Here is a 24,379-nt window from a genome sequence, read left to right as displayed (position 1 = left end):
TAGAAACTTGAATGCTGGAAGGAATGAGGTTTGGGGAAGTCTGTGGCCTTCTACAGCTTAATTTTTAAGGGCCATTATAAAGAATGTACTGAATAGTCCACATACAGTACAGGGGAACCCTAGCAATACAGCCGTTGAACACTGACCTAAATCCAAAGGTCAGAGGTTTGAAGCCTCTCAGAAGCTCTTCACGAGGAAAGCCTCTGGCAGTAAGCTTCCTGAGGATGCCCAGCTCCACCACCGCCTGAGGCAGTAACTCCTGCCCTGTGGGGTTCCTGGGGCTCAAAATGGACTCACTGGTATCCAACAACACCCCATATAATCATGCCTGTGCTATATGCTAAGGAGCCCTACAAGGTTGGCGGTTCAAACCCACCCACCACCCAGGAGAAAGAGGAGGCTCCCACAAAGATTTACAGTTTCAGAAATCCATAGAGGCATTTCCACTCCCAGAATTGGCTTGGTGGCAATGAGTTTGGTTTTGGATTTGCACCATTTGCTGCACCTTAAAAGAAGAGTGTGGTAGCGTGTACTCCAAAGGTCGGTGGTTCTAACCCACCGGCCATCCCTTGAGAGAAAGATCAGTCTGATTTCCTAAAGATTAAACCAAAAAACCTCCCTGCCATTTAGATCCCAACTCAAATGGACCGTACAGGGCAGGGCAGCGTAGACCTGCCCCTCTAGGGCCTGAGACTGGAACTCTCTATGCCCGTGGAAAGCCTCCGTTTCCTATTTTGGAGCGGCTGGCAGGTTTGAACTGGCGAGCTGGTGCTCACAGCCCCCTCTGCCACCAGGGATACCACCTGATAATCCTCTCAAGGGAGAAGTTACATTTGGTTTAGTTGACAGACGCTTAATCTCAAGGGAAAAGTCTGACCATTACTGCCTTGGAAACCGCGGAGGCTCTCCTCTGTCCTGTGGAGTCACGGCGAGTCAGCTCCCCTCAGTGGCAGGGGGTGATCTGTGCTCACGAGGTGTGTCAGGTGACGAAGAGCAATGATCGCGCATATGAAATTGACAGAAACAAGTAACCCCTCAGGGCTGAGGGCACAGAGCCCCCAGGGAGCACAGTGTAAGGTAAGGATGCATTGATTGTGAGGCTTCATTGTTCAAAAGGCCCTCTCATATCCCTTACCTCGGGATGACTGTGTGAGGGTGAGCTACCAGTTTTCACCCGTGACACACAAGGAAACAAGCCTGGTGAGGTCAGTGGCTTTTCCAGGTCCGGTTCCAAGCGCCTGTTTCTCTGTTCAACGTGCTGCCGATCTCAAGAGCATCACGCCCACTGCCACGGTACATCCCGACTCCCAGCGACCGGACAGGACCGGGCAGAGCAGCCCCCGTGGGTTTCCAAGGTTGTGCCTCTTTCTGGGAGTAGAAAGCCTCAATTTTCTCCCTCGGAGAAGCTAGTGGTGGGTTTGAACTGCCCACCTTTTGGTTAGCAGCAAGTACTTGACCCGCTGTGCCGCCAGCATTCCCCTGTCTCAAGAAAGGTTACTAAATTCTGACTAGTTCATCTCCCACGATGTGTCACTTTCCTGCAGTAACTCCAAACACTACCTGTTTGGCCTGACTCTCTTCCACGTTGCTGAACGATGGCCGGGCATGTCAATCAATGCCTCCTGTCACAGTCACAGGCTGGGAAACCCACGGGGCAGCTCTGCCCTGTCCTACCGAAGGGCCCCGATGAGGAAGAACCGACTTGCTGAGTGATGAGAGGCAACAGCCAGAGAGAGAGATTCCCGGGAATGCGCGATGTGCCTTGAGGCACGTTCAGAGTCTGCATTGAGGGGGCCGACACAGAAAGGCCAGTGGTGGTCTTTTGTGGGGGACCCGGAGCTGAACAGTGAGTCACTGGACTGACCACTGCCCTGCAGACAGCCCGCATCTTGGAAGGGAGAGGAGATGGGCTGGACCTGCATCTTCCCAATGAGCAGAGCTTCCAGAGCCCCTGAGCTCGGGGAATGGTTTAGGGACTCGGCTCCTAACTCACCAGTTGACAGCTCAGGCCCACCCAGGGGTGCCTCGGGAGAAAGGCCTGGCAGTTGATTTCCCAAAAGCCAGCCATTGAAGCCCTATGGAGCACAACTCTAGTGGGACACTCCGGGGTCACCATGAGTCAGAATCCACTCGATGGCACTGCTGACCACAGCTGCCAGAAGTGGGCGTTGACCTTTTAAAATTTTCCGCTGCGAACCCTGCACACTGGGTCTGAGGTCAGACTTCGCAGCTTGTCGGTTGCAACATTTCCCTGTCTGGGGATGCTCCTTGGTCCCCACCCCGCTGGGAGGCTCGCCTGTCCGGGTGTTGCTCTCAGCCCAGGATGGAGAGCCAGCTGCCTCCGACTTACTGTGGGGCTGAGACAAATACCCTTTCTGGGACCTTGCCCAGAAAATGGACTCTGTGGGATGAGGTGAGTCTTTGCCCTGGCATTTCAGTCTCTCCCAGCCCCCTCGACCCCTGGTCTCCAAGTGGTTCTTGTCCCCCTTAAACACTGAGACCCAGAGCTCAGTAGGCTGAGAGACAGGCAGGGGAGAGAACCTGGCAAGGACTGTGACCCCGAGGGGCGGGGTCTTGGATGGGGACATATTGTGAATGGCCACATTCAGGAGAAGAGCTATGCCGGATTCATTGGTTAATATTCGTAGGCTGTGTGGGGAAGACCCTGGCTTATAGGAATTTCACGAGCTCAGAAATTACTTCTGTGCCTATAAACTAAAAGCTGGATCAGTAACTTACATTTGATTCCCAATAAGGTGATAGCTTTGGATGGGAGAAAGAGGAGCAGATTAGGTCTGATATCAAAGCATTACCCCAGGGGGGTGAGCTCGCTTTCCCTGGCCTGAGTCCTTAGGAGGCGATGGGGCCTGTCCCCCTCATGCGCATACCACCATGTCCCTTGAGAAGGCTGGTGCCAGCCTCTGTCTTTGGGGGACTCCCCTACGAGGTCTCGCCAGTGTATTCTCTTCAGATGACTGGCTCTGACAAACAGTCTCTTGGCAGACAGACAATTTCTACAAGTGCCAATCCTCCCAGTGCGCCCCTTCCCCCCGGGACTTGCTACCTTAAAGGGAAAGCTCCCCATTCTGAGCTGTGTTACATCTAGCCAGTCTCCAGGGCTGCGGAGGCTCTCCCTGTGGCTCCCATGGGTCCTTGGCGACACCTTGCAGGGCGGGCCTCAGCAGGGCGCTGTGGAAGAGCAGGGCAGGAGAGTTGAGCCTGGATTCAGATGCTCGCTCCGTGAGGTCAGGCAGAGTACTCTGAGCCTCCGTGTTCTCACCTGTGAAACAGGGTATCGGGGGCGTTCCGTGAGGCTCCCTGTGCTGAGGACAGACTTCAGAAGGCAGAGGTGGAAGGAGAGAAGCCAGTGAGGAGGTGAAGGGGACCAGGCTGGGAGAGGAGGCAGTGGTGAGACGTGGGCAGAGTCTGCGTGTGTGGAGGGCAGAGTTGTGAGGAGTGAAGGACGGGTCTGTAACCTCAGGAAGGGTTGTCCTTCCGGGAGCTGGCTGGGGTGGGGACCAGATTCAAGGGCAGGGGTGCTGGGAGAGCCTCAGGTCTGCACATGCCAGCCGGGTTCGAGAGCTGCCTTCCACCCACTGGACTGCTAGCCGCCTGCTTCTGCATAGACAAGGCCTGGAGGGCCCAGCTTTTCCTAACTCCCAGCTGGAGGGACTGAGCGGAGGGGGGCTCTTTCTGCCAGCGCTGTCCTGGGGGGTGATGCGTCTCCCTGCGTCAGACTGCCGGGAAACGAGGCTCTTGCACAGCCTGGCCCAGGAGAACCCTGGCCCTGCAGGGCGCAGTGGTGCCGTCCCTGACACCCTGGCCCGCACTCTGTTTCAGAATACAAGTCCATCGATGCTTGTGAGGAGCTGGTGATCAACGCGGTAGTAACACTCAACAACTTATCGTACTACCAGGTGAAGAACTCCGTCATTCACGACAGACAGCTGTACATTGCTGAGTGTAAGTAGGCGCCCAGGCCGGCTTGGGCACGCGGTTACTTGTCTTGATCGGATTCGCTGACCTCAGAGCTGGATGCGTCCCTGTTTTCTGACGTGGGGGTAGCAGTGTTGTAAGCCTTATGTGAAGTCTAAGACCCAAACCTTAATTCTCCTTCTGGGGAAAAGGAGGTTCTTGCGTCTTCCTGCGGAAATCCCTTGCAGGGTGCTGTTGTTACCATCACCCTTACGTTAAAGTCACCCATGCGGAGCCATGTGTTGATTGCTGGCAGTAGCCTTAACACTCGGGCTTAACTTCCCGGGTTTTGTTTTGTTGGCAACCCAACACAGTGCTCTTAAAGCTCCTGGTGACAACCAACATGGATGGGATCCTGGAGGCTGTGCGTGTGTTTGGGAATCTCTCTCAGTCCCGCGAGATCTGCGACTTCATCGTGCAGAAAAACGGTGAGCTAAGGACCCTTGCCCTCGAAGCTGCTGGGCACTCCGGGCGGGTGTGAGCCAAGTGGCTCTGAGCTCTGGCCCAGGGCCGGGGTGTGTGGTGCTCAGGATGCCAGGGTGGCTCCAGGTGGTGGTGTGCAGAGGCCTTTTCTGGGTGCCGAGATGGAGTGTGGGGGTGAGTGCATATTTAAAGGATAGGAGCCATAGGGACCCGTCCTTACCGCCCATGGCTGCGAGCTGACGGGACATGCGTGCAATGAAAGGCAGAACAGAGCAGCACCTTTGGGGGCCCAGGGCCTTGCGGGGGGGGGCGAGTACTGGAGGTGGGGGGACCCAGCGCTGGGTCAAGTCCACTCACCAGGTTCTCAGCTCTGCCCTTCACGACTTTGTTGTCAGACAAGACTGCAGCCTGGCCCAGAGCTCACAGGTCTGTGTTTGCTCTCCGCCCTCGCAGTGCACAAGTTCATGATCGCCCTGCTGGACGCGAAGCATCAGGACATTTGCTTCTCAGCCTGTGGGGTCCTCCTAAATCTCACTGTGGACAGGGACACGCGGGGCATCCTGAGAGACGGAGGCGGCGTTAAGAAGTAAGTGTCAAGGCGCGGGGCCCTAACTCCTCAGACTCGCAGGATCGCTTTCTAGGGAGCTTGCGTCCTGCTCCCATCCTTCGGGGGGTGGGGGGGACCCTCAGGAAAATTCAGTGTCTACTCAGAGAACCCAACGGCCAGCGAGTCGACACTGACTCATAGTGAAGCTATGGTGAAGCGTTGGACTGCTAACTGCAAGGCTGCTGGTTCAAACCCACCGGTTGCTCCTCAGGAGGCAGTGGAAGCTGTGTAAAGCAGCGGTTCTCAACCTTCCTCATGCTGCGACCCTTTCATACAGTTCCTCATGTGGCGGTGACCCCCCAACCATAAAATGATTTTCATAGCTGTAATTTTGCTACTATTATGAGTCTTAATATAAATATCTGATATGCAGGATATATTTTCATTGTTATAAATTGAACCTCATTAAAGCATTGTGATTAATAACAAAAACAGTATGTAATTATATATTGCGAAATATTTGTTTCTAATAACAAATCAATGAAATTCTGTCTTGAAGCATGGTGTAGCACGGGTAACAGTCTTCACACCAGTCTTCACACTGTGGGCGTATCTGCATGTGGGCGGACCTGCCTGGAGACGAATAGAGGAGCGGTGTCTCGGTTCTTAAGATCATGGGAAATATGTGTTTTCCGATGGTCTTAGGCGACCCCTGTGAAAGGATTGTTTAAGGGTCACGGCGCACCGGTTGAGAACCCCTGGCATGAAGCTTTGCAGCTTTGGAAGCCCTGCACAGGGCGCCTGTGAGTTAGAATCGACTCGGTGGCAGTGAACTTGCTTCGGAAGTAGATTATTGCTACCTCTTAGCTACTTAAATTCTTAGATACTACCCTGAATGACCACTTAATTTCATATATGCTGAGGCGCCCTGGGGGCACTGCGACTCGGACATTGGCCGCTGAGCACAGGGTTCCGCGGTAGGCTGCCCGCTCCCCTCCAGAGTCGCGTCTCAGGCTCCTTCCATAGGGTCACCCAGTCGGCTTCCACTCGAGGGCCCTGGGCTCGGGTGGGCACGTTCAGTCTCACTGGCGGCTCATCCGTCAAAGGAGTGGCAGAGGCTGACCGATGATTCTCATTGGACTTTCCTTGACCCAGGTTAGTGGACTGCTTGAAAGACTTTGGCCCGACCGACTGGCAGCTGGCTTGCTTGGTTTGCAAGACGTTGTGGAACTTCAGCGACAATATCACCAATGCTGCCGCCTGCTTTGGCGACGAGGACACCAACACACTCCTGGCCCTGCTCTCATCATTCCTAGGTGAGCCTCCCGAGCGTGCCCCCGTGTGCTTGCTCAGCGGGCGGTAAGAGGGCCAAAGGGAAGCCTATGCCCTGCAAGGGTAAAGAGGTGCCCTCGTGGCACAGTGGTTAAGTGCTCAGCGGGTAACCAGAGGCTGGTGCTTTGAATGCACCAGGTGTCCCCAAGGGAGAGATGAGGCGCGTGCTCCGGGAGACACGGTAGCCGCGGTTCTGCTCCATCTGCAGGGCTGCTATGAGGCGGAACGGACTCAACCAAAAGGGGGTTTGGGCTAAAGATTGGTGTGCATTTGCTCCACGAGGCATAAAGGCATATTAAAGGTTGTTGCCATCTGGAAGGCCCTGGAAAAGGCACCTCCACTGCCATTTACACTGTGGTCACAAGCGCTTTCACTCCTTGGATACCGTCATGGCTTCTTTCATGGCTTGCTTTAAAAATAAAATTATTTTGTGTGTTTGTGTGTGTGTTCAGTAGAAAAACAAGATTTCAACTTACACGTTGTGCTGTACATGTCTCTACTAAAAGTAGAGACTGTTGTGAATGAGAAAATATGTCCAAAAGCACCTCTGAACTAAACAATAAGTCTAAACGCCTGCTCACAGCTTAGCCGACGCACGTCATCTTCTCCCGGGCCGCAGGACAGCCCACATCTCTGGAAAGGCTGGACCTCGCTGATACAGAACCAGGAGAAAATGGGGTCTGACAGGAAAACGATTTTTTTTTCCCATTTGTAAAATTCTTTTTTTCCATCCTGAGGTAGTTCCAAACACAGGGATTTTGGTCGGCAAAGGAGCTGAGTCTTTTCCATATTCCTGTTCCCAGAGTGAGGGAAGCGCTGTGCTGTCCCATGGCCCGGCCACTGTGCCCAGTCAGCGAGCCCGAGGGAAAGCCTGGGTTTTGGCCTGGCTCTCACTGGCAGTGGGGCTGGCACCAGATTCTTCATCAGAGCCCGTCTCCCGTCCTGAGGCAGGAGCTGACCGTCCCCAGCATTATGAAGATCGAACAGCACCATGGGGAGATCAGAGGCCAGGATCGGACAGTTCTGAGGTTAAGGCCCGGCCGTGCCACTTACAAGGTGTTTCTTCGCTTTGGTTTCATTGGTCAAAGGCTCTAGAGTAAACCATTTTCCCATTCCACCACTTTTACACATGCGACTCAGTGACATTGATTACACTCATTATGCTGCGTAGCTCTTAGCCCGCACCTCCAAATTACCCACCACCATTAACAAGACTCAGTGCCCCGTAAGCAGTGACTCCCCTCTTCCGCTTGCCCTCACACCCCTGGGGCTTCTATACATTTGCCTTTTTCGTGCTGGTGGCACCAGACCCATATGTCCTTCTGGGACAGACATTTCACCCAGCATAGCGTTTTCAGTGTTCATCCATACCGAGCCATTACGTTGATTCCAACTCCTAGACACCTGTGATGGTTACTTATTGTGCCAAGGAGTTCAATAGGAACATGTGGGTGGAGTTTAATCAGGTTGCAGCTTGATTGGAGGGGGACTGAGATAAGTAAAGACAGCCTGCATCCCATCTCGTCTCTTCCTCCCTGGTGATTGGACCAGCGTGCTGCTGCTTGAGCTAGTGTGCTGCACTACCTGTGGGCCAAGCCACGTGGATCCTGTCACTAGAGCTTGAGGCTCCTCTGAGACCTGCTTCGCCACGCTGCTGGTGCGCACATCACTGGAGCTTGAGGCTGGTGGAGCTGGGGGCAGTGCATCACTTGAGTTCAAGATCCCATGGGGCCTGCTTTGACAAGCTCCATGCTACTGACTGTTACTAACCCACCTGCTGTCTGCTGCCAGTGGACGACTCTGCCTGCCTTGCCATTCCTGTCTGCTTCCTTGACTTGGATAGGCAACCCACCTGAGTTGAAGGACTTTCGGTATATTAACTTTTCCATGAAAGTGAGTTGAACTGAGCCCTCTGTACTGCTGTGCTATTCCTTCTTGCTGTATAAGCCTATCCTCTTATATGTATAAAATCATAAGTGCCTTGGCTTTGTTTCTCTAGAGAACCCTGCCTAACACATAGCCCTATAGGACAGGGTGAAATTGCCCCTGTGGGTTTCTGAGCCCTGTAACTCTTTATGAGAGTAGGCGCCTCATCATTTAAAAGCCCCACTTTTCTCCCACGTGGTGGTTGGTAGTTTCGAACTGAGGACTTTGCAGTTAGTAGCCCAGTGTGTAAACACTACACCACCAGGGCTCCCTAACAACCCTGTAATGGGGCGTTAATTATACCCCGCTTAGAGAAGAGAACGTATTCTTTCAGAGTTACACCCAGTCAATTCTAGAACAGTTTCTTCTTCCTTGAACTCATTGTTTTTCATGTATTTTTTTAAATTATGGCAAAAGTATACACAACAAAACATTCTCCGATTCCACAACTTCTCCATGTGTAATTCCATGCCCTTAGTTATACTCTGTGTGGTACAATCATTATTGATAGCCTTCTCCGTATTATTCTACCACCATTAACATAAACTCAATGCCCCTCTCTTTCACCCATGGCAACTGTTGGTCAAATTTGGTTTCTTTCTTTTTTTAAAGTATTTAGTATTCACATATCATACACGTCCATAGTTAAATCTCTTGGAAAGAGAATTGGAATACATCATCACAATTAATTCTTTGCTCCTCCCCCACTCCTGCATTCCTTGCTCTCCAAATCCCCTCACCCACCTGCTCTCCCATCTCACCCCACCGCCACCTCTCCGATCAGTCACTGTATCAGTTATTCTCTCTATGCATCCACTCCTGTGCTGCACAAACTGGGAAACCCAACAGAAAGAAAAAGCAAAAACAAATGGCAAGAAGAAAATTCTAATAATATAGACTGTAACTCTATGGGAGTTAAATGCCTTGTGTTTCTCTCATGGATCAGCTGATGGCTTTGAACTGTTGCACTTGTAGATAGCAACCCAACACATTACCATTAAGCCACCTGGACTCCTCTCAGATGCACAAGGCCCTGACATCTCCTTAGGAATTCAGAGTCTGGGAAGAGGCTGAGAATCTGTGTTTGTTGCAAGTCCCTCAGGTGAGTGGGCTCTACTAGGGCCGAGGACACCTGTCCTGGTTAATGGAGGAACGTGAAGAAGGAATTCAGGAACCAGCAGTCACTCAGGAGTTGTAAGGTCATTTTAGATGGAACTGAATCCTGGTGGCCCCCTCTCTTCATCAGGAGACTGGGCTGTGCCCCTGCCCTCTCTCCCTCTCTCTCACTCTCAGTGGGCTCTGACTGGTCGTGCCTGCTGGCCTCTGCCTCCATGGGCATCGTCTCTGTTGGCGGGTGGACTGTCCTTATGGCTGGAATTCCGGGAGCTGTGACTGGGTCAGTGAGTCAGTCCTCCGTGGTGTGGGCTTGTTTTCTAGCCTCTCCAGCAGGCTCTCTCTGAGGCTACCCACAGCCCTCAGACTGGGGCAGCCAGCCCTGCCTGACCATAGTACATGGAGCAGGAAGTGAAAAGCGGCCTGGCCTGTCAGCAGGGGAGCGCATTCCTGAAAGCATCACAGAGTGGACTGGTTGCTTACTGACCACTGCACTCCCCAGAGCCTGCTTCATTTGACTTCGCCTGTGTCCCAAGACAAGGCTTTCTACTCCCTTGCGCAGCAAGAGTGCCAGAGGCCCCGGGGAGTAGTTCTGCCCCATCAGAGGGGCGGTGCAAGTCAGAAGTGGCTCGATGTCCGGGAAACCGTTGGGTCCGAAGTACTGGTCCCAGTGCCACCTGTCCTGGGAAGCCCTTCTCAGACAGCCGAGCCACAGGGACACCAACACTGAGGAGCGCTCTGACCATGATAAAAGGGAGGGTAAGTCAAAATGTATTGCTATGTGGGGTCCAGCTCGTACATGCACTGGCTTATTCCAAACACAGTGGGCTTACACATGTTTCTGCGACAAGCAGTTGGCCGCAGACAAGTTCTCCCAGGAATATACTTGTCTTGGTCTTGTTAGGACCACACATGCACACACACGTGCGCACATACACACACACACCTTGAAGATGAGCTGTCAGCTAGCTCTGAGGACAGATCTTTCCATCAATCTTTATAACAAGATCATAGTTAATGAAGATCATTGTCAGGAATGTAAGATCATTGTAAGGAATTGAAGATCAAAGTAAGGAAGATCATTGTCAGGAATAATCATGTAAGGTAAACCCAGGACAAGTTTGGGTTTACCATGAGGATGCAGACAGCAAAGTTCAGTTAAGACAGTGGCTTCCCATCTGCGGGGTCAGTTAGATTCAAGGCAGAGAGTTCCCGGGCCTGTGCCTGTGTTTGGATCCCAGAGGGATAAACGTGGTGGAGGTCCATGGAGAACACAAGGTGCTCATGGATGCTTCTTGTGAAGAAGTGTTCAGAAAGTTGAAAATGACATGGGTGAGAAAGGACGGGAATTTTGCAGAGGATTCCCCACCCCACCCCCATCACGGCAGTGCACCTAACCATTCTTGGAAGGTAGCATCGGCTGTCCTAGGAGAACGCATGGGGAGACCTGGCCCGACGCACCGGCAGACAGGGCTGCTCTTGTCTCGCCGCCGCTGGAGCTCTCCCCAAATTAAGTGCATGTCAAAGAGTCAGTCCTTGAAGCCACTGGGCCTGCTGTCTGGACAGGGTGCACTGGGGAGAGTGTGCTCCCCATGGGGGCTCACCCAAAAGGACTGCTAGAAAGTTAGTAGCGACCCTCAGACACAAAACTCACCACGCCACGGGAAGCTGCTTTTCGTGACCCGCCTTTCTCTGGGTCTCCCCACTTCTGAAGGCTCTCGGACCTTCCCCGGAGGAGGTCTGCCCTTGATCCATCTGAAAACCGCCGCGCTCTGAGGGGCAGCAGGAAACGCGTCCCCACACACTTGTCACAAAGCCTCAGTGATTTGGGAAGACCACCACCTGCGCTTTTTATTAAAATGTTGGTATTAGCCCAGACCTCAATTTTCCCCCACTTGGCACAGAAAGCATCCTTGAGTCTTTAAGGTGCTCTTAGGAGACCAAGACCAGCTGGTGAGAGAACTTTCCTGGAGTCATCGCCGATCAGAGACATGGCCAAATAGGTTTTGTTCAGAACTAACCAGCAATATGCACTGACTTATTCGCCTATGTAGCAAAACATAGACAGTCCAACAGTGTTCGTATGTACAGCTCAGTGACATTAGTTATGTTTGTCTTGTTCAGCCATCACCCCTACCTGTTCCCAAATTATCCCATCACCCTGAAGGGACGTTCAGTGTCCCTTAAACGTTGAATTTTCACTTCCCCAGCTAACTGAGATACAGCAGCTAATCGGCAGCCTGCGTCATTGCTCCTGTGTTGTTGTTGTCGTTGTTGTGAAAGCCTTATTTGTGAGCTGCTGTAGGGAACTTGGTGTGGACAACATAGGTCCTTGATAGAGGTTTCAGGATTGACTAGTGCTGCATGCTTAGCAGGTGGGTACAAGGTCAGTGGTGTAAAGGTACCAGCCGATCTCCAGGAGAAAAGTGAGGCTGTACACATGTACAACTCAGAAACCAGAGTGCACATCATCTCGAAGGCAGTGGGTGCAGTTTTTATGTGCTTTTAAAAAGCATGTCATTTTATCATCATATCTCTCTGAGGTCATGAGCCAGGTGGCAGGTGAGGAAAGCAGGTCCAGCAAGACTCGGGGCAGACTCGCGTGAGGCTGGGACTTTTCTCTAGCAAGTAAACAGGCCTTGTGTTTTCCTCCGGATCTCACTGTGAGGAGTCCTGGTAGTTCCAACTCAAGGTCCGCAGTTCAAAACTACCGGCCACTTTCCGGGAGAAACACGAAGCTTTCTACTCCCATAGAGCGTTACCGTCTCGGACACCCGTGGAGCAGTGCTGCCCTGTGCTAGAGGGTTGGTATGCGTTGGGATGGCCTTGATGGTGATGGCAGTGAGTTTGGTTTGGTTACTGTCGCATTGCACACTGTTACTCTACCCCCTGGAAGGGGCCCAAGGTGGGGATGTCAAAAACACAGTTCAGATCTGGAAGCCCAGGCAGCAATGCAGGGCGCCCGCCCCCCGTGCTTCTCTCATGGTCGGGAGCCCTCTTGAGCCAGGTAGTCGGAGCCTCTCCTGGCTTTCCCCTCCCAGGAGTGGGCGCTCAGACCCCTTCCTCTGACAGGGTCGTGACTGCAGCTGAACACTGGGGTGAGCGCCAGGGCATGTAGAAGTGTGTTCTCGTATTCCAGCCCCTTCACAAAGAGCTCGCAGCAAACACTACACTGAAAACCCCCCAACAGGTGACTCTGAAAACAAGGTGAGCCGCCAGATCACAAAAGTTCACCCTGAAGTGGGAGCACCGACCACTTGTAGAAACGATAGTGAAGCAGTTGGTACAGTGACAATAGCGACTCAACGTTCTCTTGTTGAGTAAACCGATCAACCCAAACACTGCCATGGAGTGGCAGCAAAAGAGCAAGCAATGGCGGGGTCCTGGCTCTCGTTCTGGAAGGCCGCTTCAAAGGCGTCCTGGCATCCTGCCATCACCTTTCAGTTTATGGCTGCATTCTTGACTCCAGTACCAGGGCTGCTGTGTGTGTCCGGCAGCTGGTGATCAGCGTGGGCAGTTTCTTATTATGAGCGCAAGGTGCGTGCTGCTATTTCATGGTTGTGGAAAGAGACATGGAACTCAGGACCTAGTCCACTGCACATTCAGGTGGAAGATGAAGAAAATTAAGCAAGTTAAAACAGGTCCGCAAGATTCAAAGTAAGACCTTGAGTGTATTCCAGCTGAATTTGAAGAACATCTCAAGAACATTCCACCCGCCCCTGGACTTCTAAAGACAGAAGACATGGCGAGCTGTGGGTGACACCAAGACGTCACACCCAAAGCCAGGAAAGAGAGGAAAGACCCAAGTGATGTCAGCAGCGACTCTGAAACGTGACTCTCAAGTCCCGGAGCAGCGAAGGCAAATGGGAGAAACTATGAAGTTAACTATGAACTATGAACAGAAACCGTCAGAGGGCATCTCAAGAAGACAAGCTGGAGTATGAAAGTGAAACGTGCACAGGCCTAGAGTTAGAAAACCAAAAAGGAAGACCATGCTCAGCGCTATCTTAAACAGAAGAAAAAATTAGAAACTGGAGTTCCAATACTGAATGATTCAATGGATAAAATATTGAAAGATGCAGGAAATAGCCAAACGAGATGGAAAGCTGTAAGGACCAGCCTTACAGTTGAGAGGGTCCTACGGAGAGATTTTGCAATTGAAAGAAAATAAAGAGACAGAGTTTCGGGTGCTCACTCATCCACGAAGCCTGGAGCAGCGGGAAAGGGAGCGGCGCATGCGCGCACAAGAGCAAATGTGCCTAAGGATGAGCTTGTGAGTCTCAGGACACGCACATTCCATCAATCGCATACTTAACAAGGTGGGCAGGATCTTAACCCTGGAGGTTCCTGAGCTTTGGGGGAGAAACCTAATATTAGTACTGGGGTCAGGCAGTGGGGAGCCGACTACCTCTAGAGTGGAAGAACTATATAGAAACATAACTGCTCCTGTAGATAAGGGCCTCCGGCCATCTGGGGATTAGCCATGTGCTTGTGAGAACCATATCAGAGCAGCACTATTACGGGGAAGACTGGGGAAGGATCTTCAGTCAGGAGAATGTGACTGGGAGTCATCTCCACCAACTCACAAACGTGAAGGCCTCCGCCACCAGAGTCTCGGCCCTCCAGACCCTTCCTTCTGCCTGTGGAGACTTTGTCCACCTCCATCCTCTCCCCAGCCCTCAGCTTCCCACAGAAAGACTACACAGAGGCACTGTACCGAAAATAACTAATCGGTCGACATCCCACCATCTCAGGAGGTGGCGTATGAGCAAGAACACATGGTGCTGAAGGAAGAAGTCCAAGCTGCACGGAAAGCGTTAGCCCAAACCAGGCTCCAGGAATTGATAGACTACCAATTAAAGTGATTCAACAACCTGATGAAATGCTGCAAACGTTCACTTGTCTGTGCCAATAAATTTGGAAGGACGGCTGTCTGGCCCGCTGATCGGAATAGATACATATTTGTACCCATTCCAAACAAAGGTGACTCAACAGAGGCTCAAATTATAGAGCAACGTGTGTGTTCATCCGGGTAGACAAGAGAAACAAGTCCATAGAAACCCCTGTGTATAAGAGAGAGTTTTATATAAAGGATAATTGTACATTAAGAAAGCATCCCAACCCAGTCCAGTCCAAGCCCATAAGTCTGATATTAGCCCTTATGTCCCATAGCAATCTATAAAGTCTTCTTCAGACTCACGAAACACATGCAATGATGCCGAATGCAGGGTGATCACAGGCCAGTGGGTAGAAAACCTTTGGTGTTGTAAGTATCTCAGCGCTGGCAGGGGTCTCCATGTGGTTTCTCTGGTGTGGCTTCTCCTCAGGGATGTCTCACTGGAGGTGTGTAAAGAGAGAAGTGTCTCCCGCCTGCAAGGAGGAAATACAGGAGTTCCCAGAACTCCTCAGGGGGAAGGCCATGCCTGGCGATGACTGATTGACAGACTAGACGCCACCCATTCCCTCTTAATCCTCTGAAGTCCCACATTGACACCAGATTATGTAACTACCACAAAATGATTACTGTCACATACAAGTAAAATTTTGCTGAAGATCATCCACAATGGTGACAGCAGTCTCCTGAGAGGCCAGAAGAGGGGCAGTGAAGAGGAGGAAGGCCCGCAGTGAGCTGGATGGAGAGAGACGGTGGCTGCCCCCGCGGGCTCAGGCAGAAGCCCCATAGTGAGGATGGCACAGGACTGGGCAGTGTTTGGTTCTCACAGTCAACTGAACAGCACCTAACCACAAGAACAACCCCTGTTAATTCGTTGTTAGGACCGCGGTGTCACTCCATAGCAACGCTGTGTGCAGCAGAACGAAACCTTTCTGGTCCTTCCCCATCCTCACCATTGGTACTGTGTTTGAGTGAGTTCTTGCAGCCACTGGACCAGTCCATCTCCTTGAGGCGTTGCCTCTTTATCCTAAGCATGATGTCCTTTTCCAGGGACTGAGCGCTCCTGATAACATGACTAAAGTAAGTGAGACAAAGTCTCGCCATCCTTACTTCCAAGAAGCATTCTGGCTGTACCTCTTCCAAGACATATTTCTTTGTTCTCATGGCCGTCGGTGGTACTTCCAGTATTCTTCCCAACCCTATAATCCAAATGCAGTCAGTCTTTGCTATCCAGCTTCCTTCCCACCCCACCCCCCGCTTTTTTGTTTTTAATAATAAAATCAGAAACAACTTTAATATTGGTCCAAAAGGAGATAAAAAATTTTTTGTTTTGTTTTAAAATCATTTTATTAGGGGCTCATACAATTCTTATCACAATCCATACATACATCCATTGTTTCAAGCACATTTGTACATTTGTAGCCATCATCATTCTCAAAACATTTGCTTTCTACTTGAGCCCTTGGGATCAGCTCCTCATTTTTCCCCTCCCTCCCCATTCCCTCTCCCTCATGAACCCTTCATCATTCACAAACTATTATTATTTTGTCATAGCTTTCACATGCAGACGGGATGATCCTAGATCCCACCGCCAGGCAAACCTTGTTCCTCAAAGTGATGCCTTTGCGCTTTTAACACTTCAAAGGGCCCTTGGGTTGCAAATTAGCCTGATTCAATACATCCTCATGGGCAACAGAGTGGAGGTGGGCATGGTACCCAGCCCTAGAAGCAGCTCCTGCTGACCTTAGGGGGCGCTGAGGCCAGGGGAACTGGTGCTGGGACGGAGTCCTGCTGACAGTCGAGGAGGTAGGGCGAGGTGCCTGATCCGGATGCATGCTCTGCTGGAGAGCGCGCACCGCACTTGGTCCTGCTCCACAGAGGTGGACCTCGGACCTCAGGCAAACAGGACTGCCTAGGAGGGGTGGTGTCACTGGCTGCCAAGAGGTAAGGGTCAGGCTGGCCAAACCTCTGGTCCCTGGAGGGTGTGGGAAATAAGGGGGAGAGAGCATTTTTTGGTCGCTGGGCTGAGGGTGTGCTGCCGGTATGGTCCTGGGTGAGCAGAGCTGTTGCCCCGTTGGAAAGCTGCTTGCGAAGCCCCCAGAGGGTACACTGTGAAGCCAGCTGACCATTCACGGTTTGCCTGTCTCCTTGGTGTTTTCATTCTGTGACTTCAAGCTGGCATTCAGTCCCGTTCTTTATCTTATCCTTTGAAACGCATGGCTCCAGGTGATCATCCATCTCTGTTTCATTTGGTTTCTGGTGCCTCGGTTGTAAAGGGTCTGGGTACCTGCTCTGCCTCGTCTGCCATCTTGCCAAGTCTCTGCCCTTCTGAAAGCAGTGTTTCCTTCTCTGGAACCCTTCTCTGAAAAATCCATGTTCTTTATGAGAGATTCTTGAATTTCGGAATTACCATGAAGGGTACAGGGGCAGGACCAGGCTGTGGAGGTGGGGTAAGGTTTCCCATTGAGTCTCTCGGAGGGTAGCCTTTGTACTATTGAGGAATGAGCAGGTATTTTGTCATGATGGAATAATACGCCCTGGTGAAACTGGTTTGTGAATCACCCTTTGTGATTCCCAAAAAAAAAAAAAAAAACAGCCAGCAGAAGCGTCTGAGCTGAACTCTGCCTGGGCTTTAACTGGCACCGCAGGTCCCATTGGAAGCCATGGTTTGCGCAGCTCTTTGAAGGACCTTGACAAGCATGTGACGGAGTTAACTTGTGTCCAGCCATCACTGATCGCGGAGACAGACTGCCAGCGCGTCTGTTTGGAGTCATCCAGTGTGGGTATGGACCGGAGCCCTGGGCAGTGCTTTATGACCTGCCCTCCGTTTCTTGCTAAGGGGCCCTGGTGGTGTGGTGGTTCAGACTCATCAGCCGCTCCCGGGGAAGGATGTGGCTGTCTGTCTGCATAAAGCTCATGGCCTTGGAGCGCTGTGGGGGCAGTGACCCGTCTGACAGGCCCAATCAGCCACTTCCCTCTGCAGCACAACGGGATTTTTCAAAGAAGTGTTTGCTGTAAACTTAGTTAAAATTTCAGACTGCGTTTTTCTTACCTATAGCTAGTTGACCATTCTTGCGTCCTCATCAAAGGTAACAGAATTAATATGGAGGAGTCCTAGTGGCATAGTGGGTTGTGTTGGGTGGCTAACCACAAGGTCAGTGGTTTGAAACCACCCGATGCTCGGCGGGAGAAAGGTGAGGCTTGGAAACCCACAGGGGCAGTTCTACTCTGTCCTGTGGGGTGGCTGTGCGTCGGAATCGACTCGAGGGCAGCGAGCTTACTCTGTAGACACCAGCAGTCACCTCTCCCTTCCCTCCACGCGGCGTCTCGTGAGTGGGAGTCGAGGCTGGCTTACAGGGTAGCCGGGGTGAGGCTTGCTGAAGTGTGCGTGTCAGCCTGGGAGCTCTCTTAGAGCTAGAGTGTGCCCCCACGACATGGTTACCCCAGGCTCTTCTAGGTGCCCCGATCTTATTCTGAGTCATAACCTAGTGCCAGAGGGGCTGAACTGCACATCCAGGGCGCCGAACTAGTCTGCGAAGAACATGTGGTCTAAGCTGAATGACCGAGCATTTTCTCATAGACTTGGCACTGTCGGCTAAGCACTGGGCAGTGTGGTTCAAGTGCACCAGCCACGTGCGGGCAAAGGATGGGCTGCCTCCTGCCAAAGAGGCTTCCAACGCCCTGGAATCCCTTTACAGCAGTGGTTCTCAACCTGTGGGTCGTGACCCCTTTTAGGGGGTAGAATGCCCCTTTCACAGGGGTTGTCCGATTCAGAACAGTAGCAAAATGACAGTGGTGAAGTAGCAACGAAAATAATTTTATGGTTGGGGGTCACCACCACATGAGGTACTGTATGAAAGGGTCGTGGATGAGGAAGGCTGAGAACTTAGTATGGGTGCCCAAAAAAACCCCATAGCGCATGGCGGTGCGGTGGGCTAAAGGTTGAACTGCAACCACCAGGTTGGCCTTCAAACCTCCGGGCGCCCCTAGAGCACGGCGAGGCAGTCTGCTCCCCCAAAGGCTTAGTCCTGGCTGTCTGTGGAGCACATCTCTTCTGCCCTAGAAGTCGCCGTGAGTCCGGACGGACGGCAGGGGTCCCGATTCTGATGGGGGAGTCTGCAGATTATGGGAGCAGTACCATCTGTGGTTGTGTGCTGACCATAGAAATCTGCCTCGGGCCACACGGTACACGAGCCAGCCTTCCGAACCGCAGGCCTGCACCTCCCTGCAGCCTGTCACAGACAAGTGAAAACTTGGCGAAGCCTGGCACAGCCACCTTGGTGGGTGTCTGCCGTCCCGCTGGGGTCGGCTACATATGTGGTGTTCACAGAACCCCGTTCACGGGATTGGGTTAAGAAGAAATGTAAGCTGTTTGTACAAGGGTTTGCCGTGTTAAGCCGTCCTGCATCCCCACAGACTCACTGGGGATTCTCCCGCTACTTGGCATTTCAAGGCCCTCTGGTTTTCTCTGTTACTGAAGAGGGCTTGGCTTGGGGGTGGGGGCGGGGGGAGTTTTAAAGAAGCCTGTGTGCTCCAGGCTATGAAGCCAGCAAAGACACAATTTTTAAAAAAGAGTTTAATCTGAGCTATTTTCTCTGACTCTTTTCATAGTGAATGAACCCTTTGAAATGGTTAACTTTTCTAAAAATGCCGGCAAGGGGTAACCTATTAGTTAATGATTTGCTTGTTCTAAAAAAAATTCTGACTTCAGGATGAGAGTCTGCATCTAGTGACTCAGGATTTAGTTGAAATAAAAAGCTCAGTGCGTTCTCACTCCCTGCCTTCCGGTCAGCCTTGACCCACAGTGACCCTGCAGGACAAGGCAGCCCCAGTCCTGTGGGTGTGGGAGTAGACAGCTCATCTAGCTCCCTCAGCCCAACGCATAACCTCCTCTGCCACCAGGGCTTCTCAATCCAGTCAAGATAAGATAAGAGAACGTATTGTCCCCCTTTAAAAAAAGACAAAAGCTATTTGGGGATGTTGGTCAAGAAGAGGGTAAAGAACTCCCTTCATCAAAATCAACCAAGAAACCATCCCATTTAACCCCGAGACCCTAACTCGAATCGCAGCTTTTGACAGTGGCCCGGGAGTGAGCTTTGCGCCATCAACAGCGGACGTCTGTGAACTAGGATGGCATTGCTAACTACCGGCCGGGCTTCGTATTTTTCTGTTGCAGATGAAGAACTAGCACTGGACGGGAGTTCCGACCAAGACCTAAGAAATTATCACAAGCTCCACTGGGAAGCGGAATTCAAGCCTGTGGCCCAGCAGCTGCTGAGCCGAATCCGGAGCCATCATTCCTTCCTGGAGCCCCTGCCGATCCCTTCTTTCTGACACGAGCTGGTTGACAGCAGAGGCAGGAGGTCCGGGCGCCTCCATTCTGAAAAAGTGGTCCCCAGCGCGAACAGCTTAGTTCAGTTGTAACAAACATTGAAACGCTTCCCAGGAACTCATTTTAGTGAGTAGCTGAGGACTTTACAAGCAACACGCATTTTTCCTTCAGTAGCTATTATAAAACCCCAAACCCTGAATATAGAACATGTTATTCTTTCTACTATAAGCAATGTACGTTGAAAATATATACATAGGTTTTTTAAGCAAGTGCCTTTACCTTCTAGTCTCCTAAAAATTGAGTGTTAGTCCTAAAATCCCGATCTCATAATTCTGGGGTGTGAGTGGGGTGTGCCGTGCAGACCCTAGACTTGGTCTTTAAGAGCTGTGGACAGAAGTACCCTGCAATACCACCTAAGCATCTGAATGAGCCCTCACTGCAGCTCGTGATACGTTTCCTGATCCAGTGCCGGGACTTTTCCCTGGTTCTCATATTGAGTCAGCCGAGGAAGTTCGAGAAGGCTCCTCGGAGGCACCTACTCTTGGTTAAGTAACCCGTGAGGGCATTGATGAGAGTTGTTTCCCTCTTCCCATTTGAAATAGACGGCCTGGAGCACAGTGCCTGCTCATCGCACCTCGGGTTGGGTCTAGGGCGGTGAGGAGTGTGGGGACAGGGCTGTGGGAATAGTCTGAAGTGTGATTCTGCCCTGCTGGCTGAGGATCTTGGGCATGTAATTTAATCTCTTGAGCTTCCACTGCTAAATGAAGCTAGTTCATACTTTCTTCCAGGGTAGTCTAGAACAAGCCACTGAACGAGCAAATTGCCCAGCACAATGTCTGATGTGTAGTAGGTGCTCAACGTGGAACTGCATGGTGCTGGCAATTAGTGTGCATACCGTTCTTCGCAGGACCGGCGTGACCTTTACATAAATGATTAACAAACCCAAGGAAGTAGAGATTACGGAGCTAAGTGAGACTGGTGTTCCCACCGTGGTGATGCCACCCCCAGGGGCGGGTGGCACTTGAACGGTGTAGAAGCAGGTATCTATACTTTATCTTGGATTATGGGATATAGTACAAATGGTCTTAGTTCCTGGGGGAGCACTGAGTAATTTTGTTTTTCTCAAAGTGGGCAATTAGGCCAAGTAAATTTGGGGAGCTATGTACCAGACAATTGATGAAGAACTGGAACGAAGAGCAAATTCACCACTCTCTTTAGAGAACAGCTATTACCAACAGCTTTTCTCTCTTCCTACCCAATACCAGTGCTCAGGGTATGAGGGCAGACAGCCCTGTGAGACTGGCTGTTGGAACCTATACAAATAAAACAAGATTTCCAGGGGGAAAAAAAAACAACACAAAAAACCAGACTTGCCAACGGCTCTTCCGGTCTGGAGCTCCTCCCTGAAGAGGGCTCCGCAAGATCCTGCGGTTACCTAGCTGTAGTCTGTCTGCTTAGGCCTATGTTAGAGCTGTAGCCTACTGCATGACACCACATGATGTCGAAAGGGTTTGGCTCACCAAAATATATAAGTCTCCAAGTCTTTATTTTACTCATACCAGGCTCTACCTACTCCTTGCAGTACTTACAATCAGAATTTAAAACCGGTAGGATAACATGACACTTGCTCTTCTCCATACTATACCCGTCCTGTGGTGAAACGAGTTCTTTTATGTGACCTTTTGCTTTGGTTCTTCAGAGAACAGCTGGAGAGGTTTTACCACAAAGCCCTGAGGAGTTACCCTAGCCCTAGTTTTCTAACCCAGAGAACTCTATAAATACAACACAATAATGATCCAGATCCCAACTCTATTTTTTAGGGAAATAATCACTCACTCTATGGAGAAAGAAGAACCCCAGATTTAAGCAAGGCCTTCTCAAGAAGCACAACGTAGGAGTCCTCACACTCCCTGACCCCAAAGCTATTACATAGCCCCAGTAGTTAACACATCCAAGTGCTGGTGCCCTGACAGATACGTAGAGCAATGGCACAGGACAGGAAGTCCAAAATAAAGCATCCACCTTCAGGCAGCTGATCTTTGACAAAGAACATTAAATGGGAAAGAGATGGTCTCTTCAACAAAATGGTGCTACTAAATTTGGATCTCTAGGTACAGGAGGAGACAGAACCCATACCTCATCCTGTGTCCCAAACTAACTCAAGATGGATCAAGGACCTGAATGTAAATCCCAGCACTGTGAGGACCGCCAATGAGAACATAGGGACAAACTTAAGGGCCCTAAGGCAGGGCACAGACACACACACTGCCAACACAAAAAAGGAAACAGACAAAATAGTTGACTGGAACCTACTGAAAATAAGACTTATGTGCATTCAGAGACTTCATCAGAAAAGAGCCCATGGCCCAGAAAAAAACCTTCAGAAGGACACAACAGACACGGGATTATTCTCTAACGTTGACAGAAAACGGCAATACCTCAATAAGAAAAAAAATCCAAACAAAAGTGGGCAAAGGACGTGAACAGTCCACCAACAATAACATCCAAATGGCTAACATATGAAAAAATGCTCAAGATTATTAGACACCTGGGAGATGCAAATCAAAATGATATCATCTTATACTGACAATGACAGGCCCCCCTCCCCCCAGCCGAATGCTGGAGAGGGTGCAGAGATTGGGACTCTCATACAGTGCTGGTGGGGCTGTAACGATGTACATTGTTGACACCAATTTGGTACTGCTTCAAACGACTGAGAACAGAAATCCCATTCAAGCCAGCAATGCCCCTGTTGGGTAGATACCCAAAGCAGCAAGAGCTGTGACAGAGAGCTGTGTTCATCCCAGAACTATTCACAATAACAATGCAAACAGTCCAATGCCCATCAGTAGGAGAAAGGAGAAAGAAACGTTGGTGCATACTTACACAGTGAAGTATTATGGGGAAAACCATGAAGCACCCCATGACCTGGATGAGCCTGGAGAACATTGTGCTGAGTGAAGTTAGTCAGTCACAGACAAGTATTGTCTGGGACCACTGCTGCAAGGTGAAAACCAAGACAGGCTTGCATACCAGAGGGAGCAGCCCTTAGAGGTCCCCAAGGGAGGCAGGGCATTGGTGGGAGGTGAAACACGGGGCTAGAACAGGTGTCGGCAAGCTTTTGAGACAGAAGAGCCAATCCTGTCCCTCACAACAATTCATAAATTGCCTGAAGGCCAGAAATGTATATATTTACAAATGAAATCATTATCTGCATAATATTCTTTAAAATTTCAGTTTACTTCAGTCACATGTACGTACCGAAAGAGCGGAATATGGCTGGAGAGCCACATTTGCCGGCCCCTGGACTAGAAGGGGTTGGCTTGGGTCAAAGGAGGTATGGAGATCTATCAGGGAGGAGAGACTTTGGGGGAGAGTGTGGGGGGATGAGATTGATGAATAGTTTTAACTGTGGAATGTAGAGTTGCTGGTCTGAAATATAAACTCTCCCACTTAATTCATAGTAAAATTTTTATTTACTTAAAGGAGAGTTTGGTACTTTGGTTCAAGTTGATGGGCATTTCCTGGGAAAGCTTTAACAAGTGTGGTTCAATATTTTTCACTTGGTCTTGCCCTGTGATTGATCTGTACTTTGCATTGACTGGTCAACAGGCTATGGAAATACAGCCTACTATGCAAATAGTATCTGGCTTACTGAGAGGGGACTGGTCAATACCTAGTCCCGCTGGGAGTGCCAAGTTTTGAAAGTGACAAGGAGTGTGTGTATCTAAGCAATGTAGCCTCACAATAGCTTGTGAAATAGAAAGCAGCAGATGGAAGAGAAAAGTGGAGGAGGCAATGAATCTCCTAACAGCTGCAAAACAGGTCAAGATGGTGACAGATCTGACAGTGACAAAGGGAGGGGGGGTGGAGGGCAAGAGGAACCTGACTTGAGAGGAGGTCTGCAGAGTCTAGAGGCCCTCAGAGCACTGTCCAGGGCTAAAGAGAGCCTTTGTCTATAAGTTTTCAAATCCTGAAACATTGCCCATTGTCCCAGATCCTGACTGGTACCCTGTTCCCAGTAATTGTAATCTGAGCTGTGTGTGACCAAGAGAACATGGAACCCAGAAGAGAAGCAGAGAGCACCATGGGAGGGATGACTGGTGTCAGAATAGGGAAAACTGTATGTCTGCCTCCACTTCAGAGATCTGGATTTGCAGCACCCCCCCGTTGCCGATGCTACTCCCACCTGGAACACTTGCCTTTCAGTCATGTCCAAAACACACACACACACACACACACACACACACACAACGATGCTACTCCCACCTGGAAAACACACACACACACACACACAACGATGCTACTCCCACCTGGAAAACACACACACACACACACACACACACACACACACACCCCGATGCTACTCCCACCTGGAACACTTTCCTTTCAGTCATGTCCAAAACACACCTGGAAAACACACACACACACACACACACACACACACACCCCGATGCTACTCCCACCTGGAACACTTTCCTTTCAGTCATGTCCAAAACACACCTGGAAAACACACACACACACACACACACCCCGATGCTACTCCCACCTGGAACACTTTCCTTTCAGTCATGTCCAAAACACACACACACACACACACACACACACACACACTTTCAGAGCACCCTTACTCCCACCTGGAACACTTTCCTTTCACAGTCATGTGCAAACTCAACAGCTTGGAACCATCTGCCTTCTTTTTCTCTCTCTCTCTCACACACATGCGCACACACACGGCGGGGCTAAACTTTCAGAGCACCTTGATGATGGAAAGAAAGCATGTCTCACCAAGTTTTCTCTCCCATCTATCAGCTGTCTGGAAACTAATTTGGGGTGG

At 50.8% G+C, this 24,379-nt stretch overlaps 1 protein-coding gene across 1 annotated transcript in view; it reads left to right on the top strand.

Annotated features, from left to right (window-relative positions):
* The window catches only part of ARMC2 (armadillo repeat containing 2), a 108,559-nt gene extending 88,699 nt beyond the window's left edge, over nt 1-19,860 (top strand). Inside the window, exons 14-18 of the mRNA XM_075553997.1 lie at nt 3,841-3,963; nt 4,290-4,403; nt 4,852-4,984; nt 6,101-6,261; nt 19,387-19,860. Of these exons, the coding sequence (XP_075410112.1) occupies nt 3,841-3,963; nt 4,290-4,403; nt 4,852-4,984; nt 6,101-6,261; nt 19,387-19,544 (689 nt within the window). The 3' untranslated portion in view covers nt 19,545-19,860. The remainder of the gene's footprint in view (nt 1-3,840; nt 3,964-4,289; nt 4,404-4,851; nt 4,985-6,100; nt 6,262-19,386) is intronic.
* Nucleotides 19,861-24,379: the final 4,519 nt, after the last annotated feature.

Source organism: Tenrec ecaudatus, chromosome 7 (assembly GCF_050624435.1).
Source record: "Tenrec ecaudatus isolate mTenEca1 chromosome 7, mTenEca1.hap1, whole genome shotgun sequence".
In the NCBI taxonomy this organism is placed as follows: domain Eukaryota; kingdom Metazoa; phylum Chordata; class Mammalia; order Afrosoricida; family Tenrecidae; genus Tenrec; species Tenrec ecaudatus.
The sequence above is the reverse complement of the archived record's forward strand: the minus strand, read 5'-3'. Positions and strand labels throughout refer to the sequence as shown.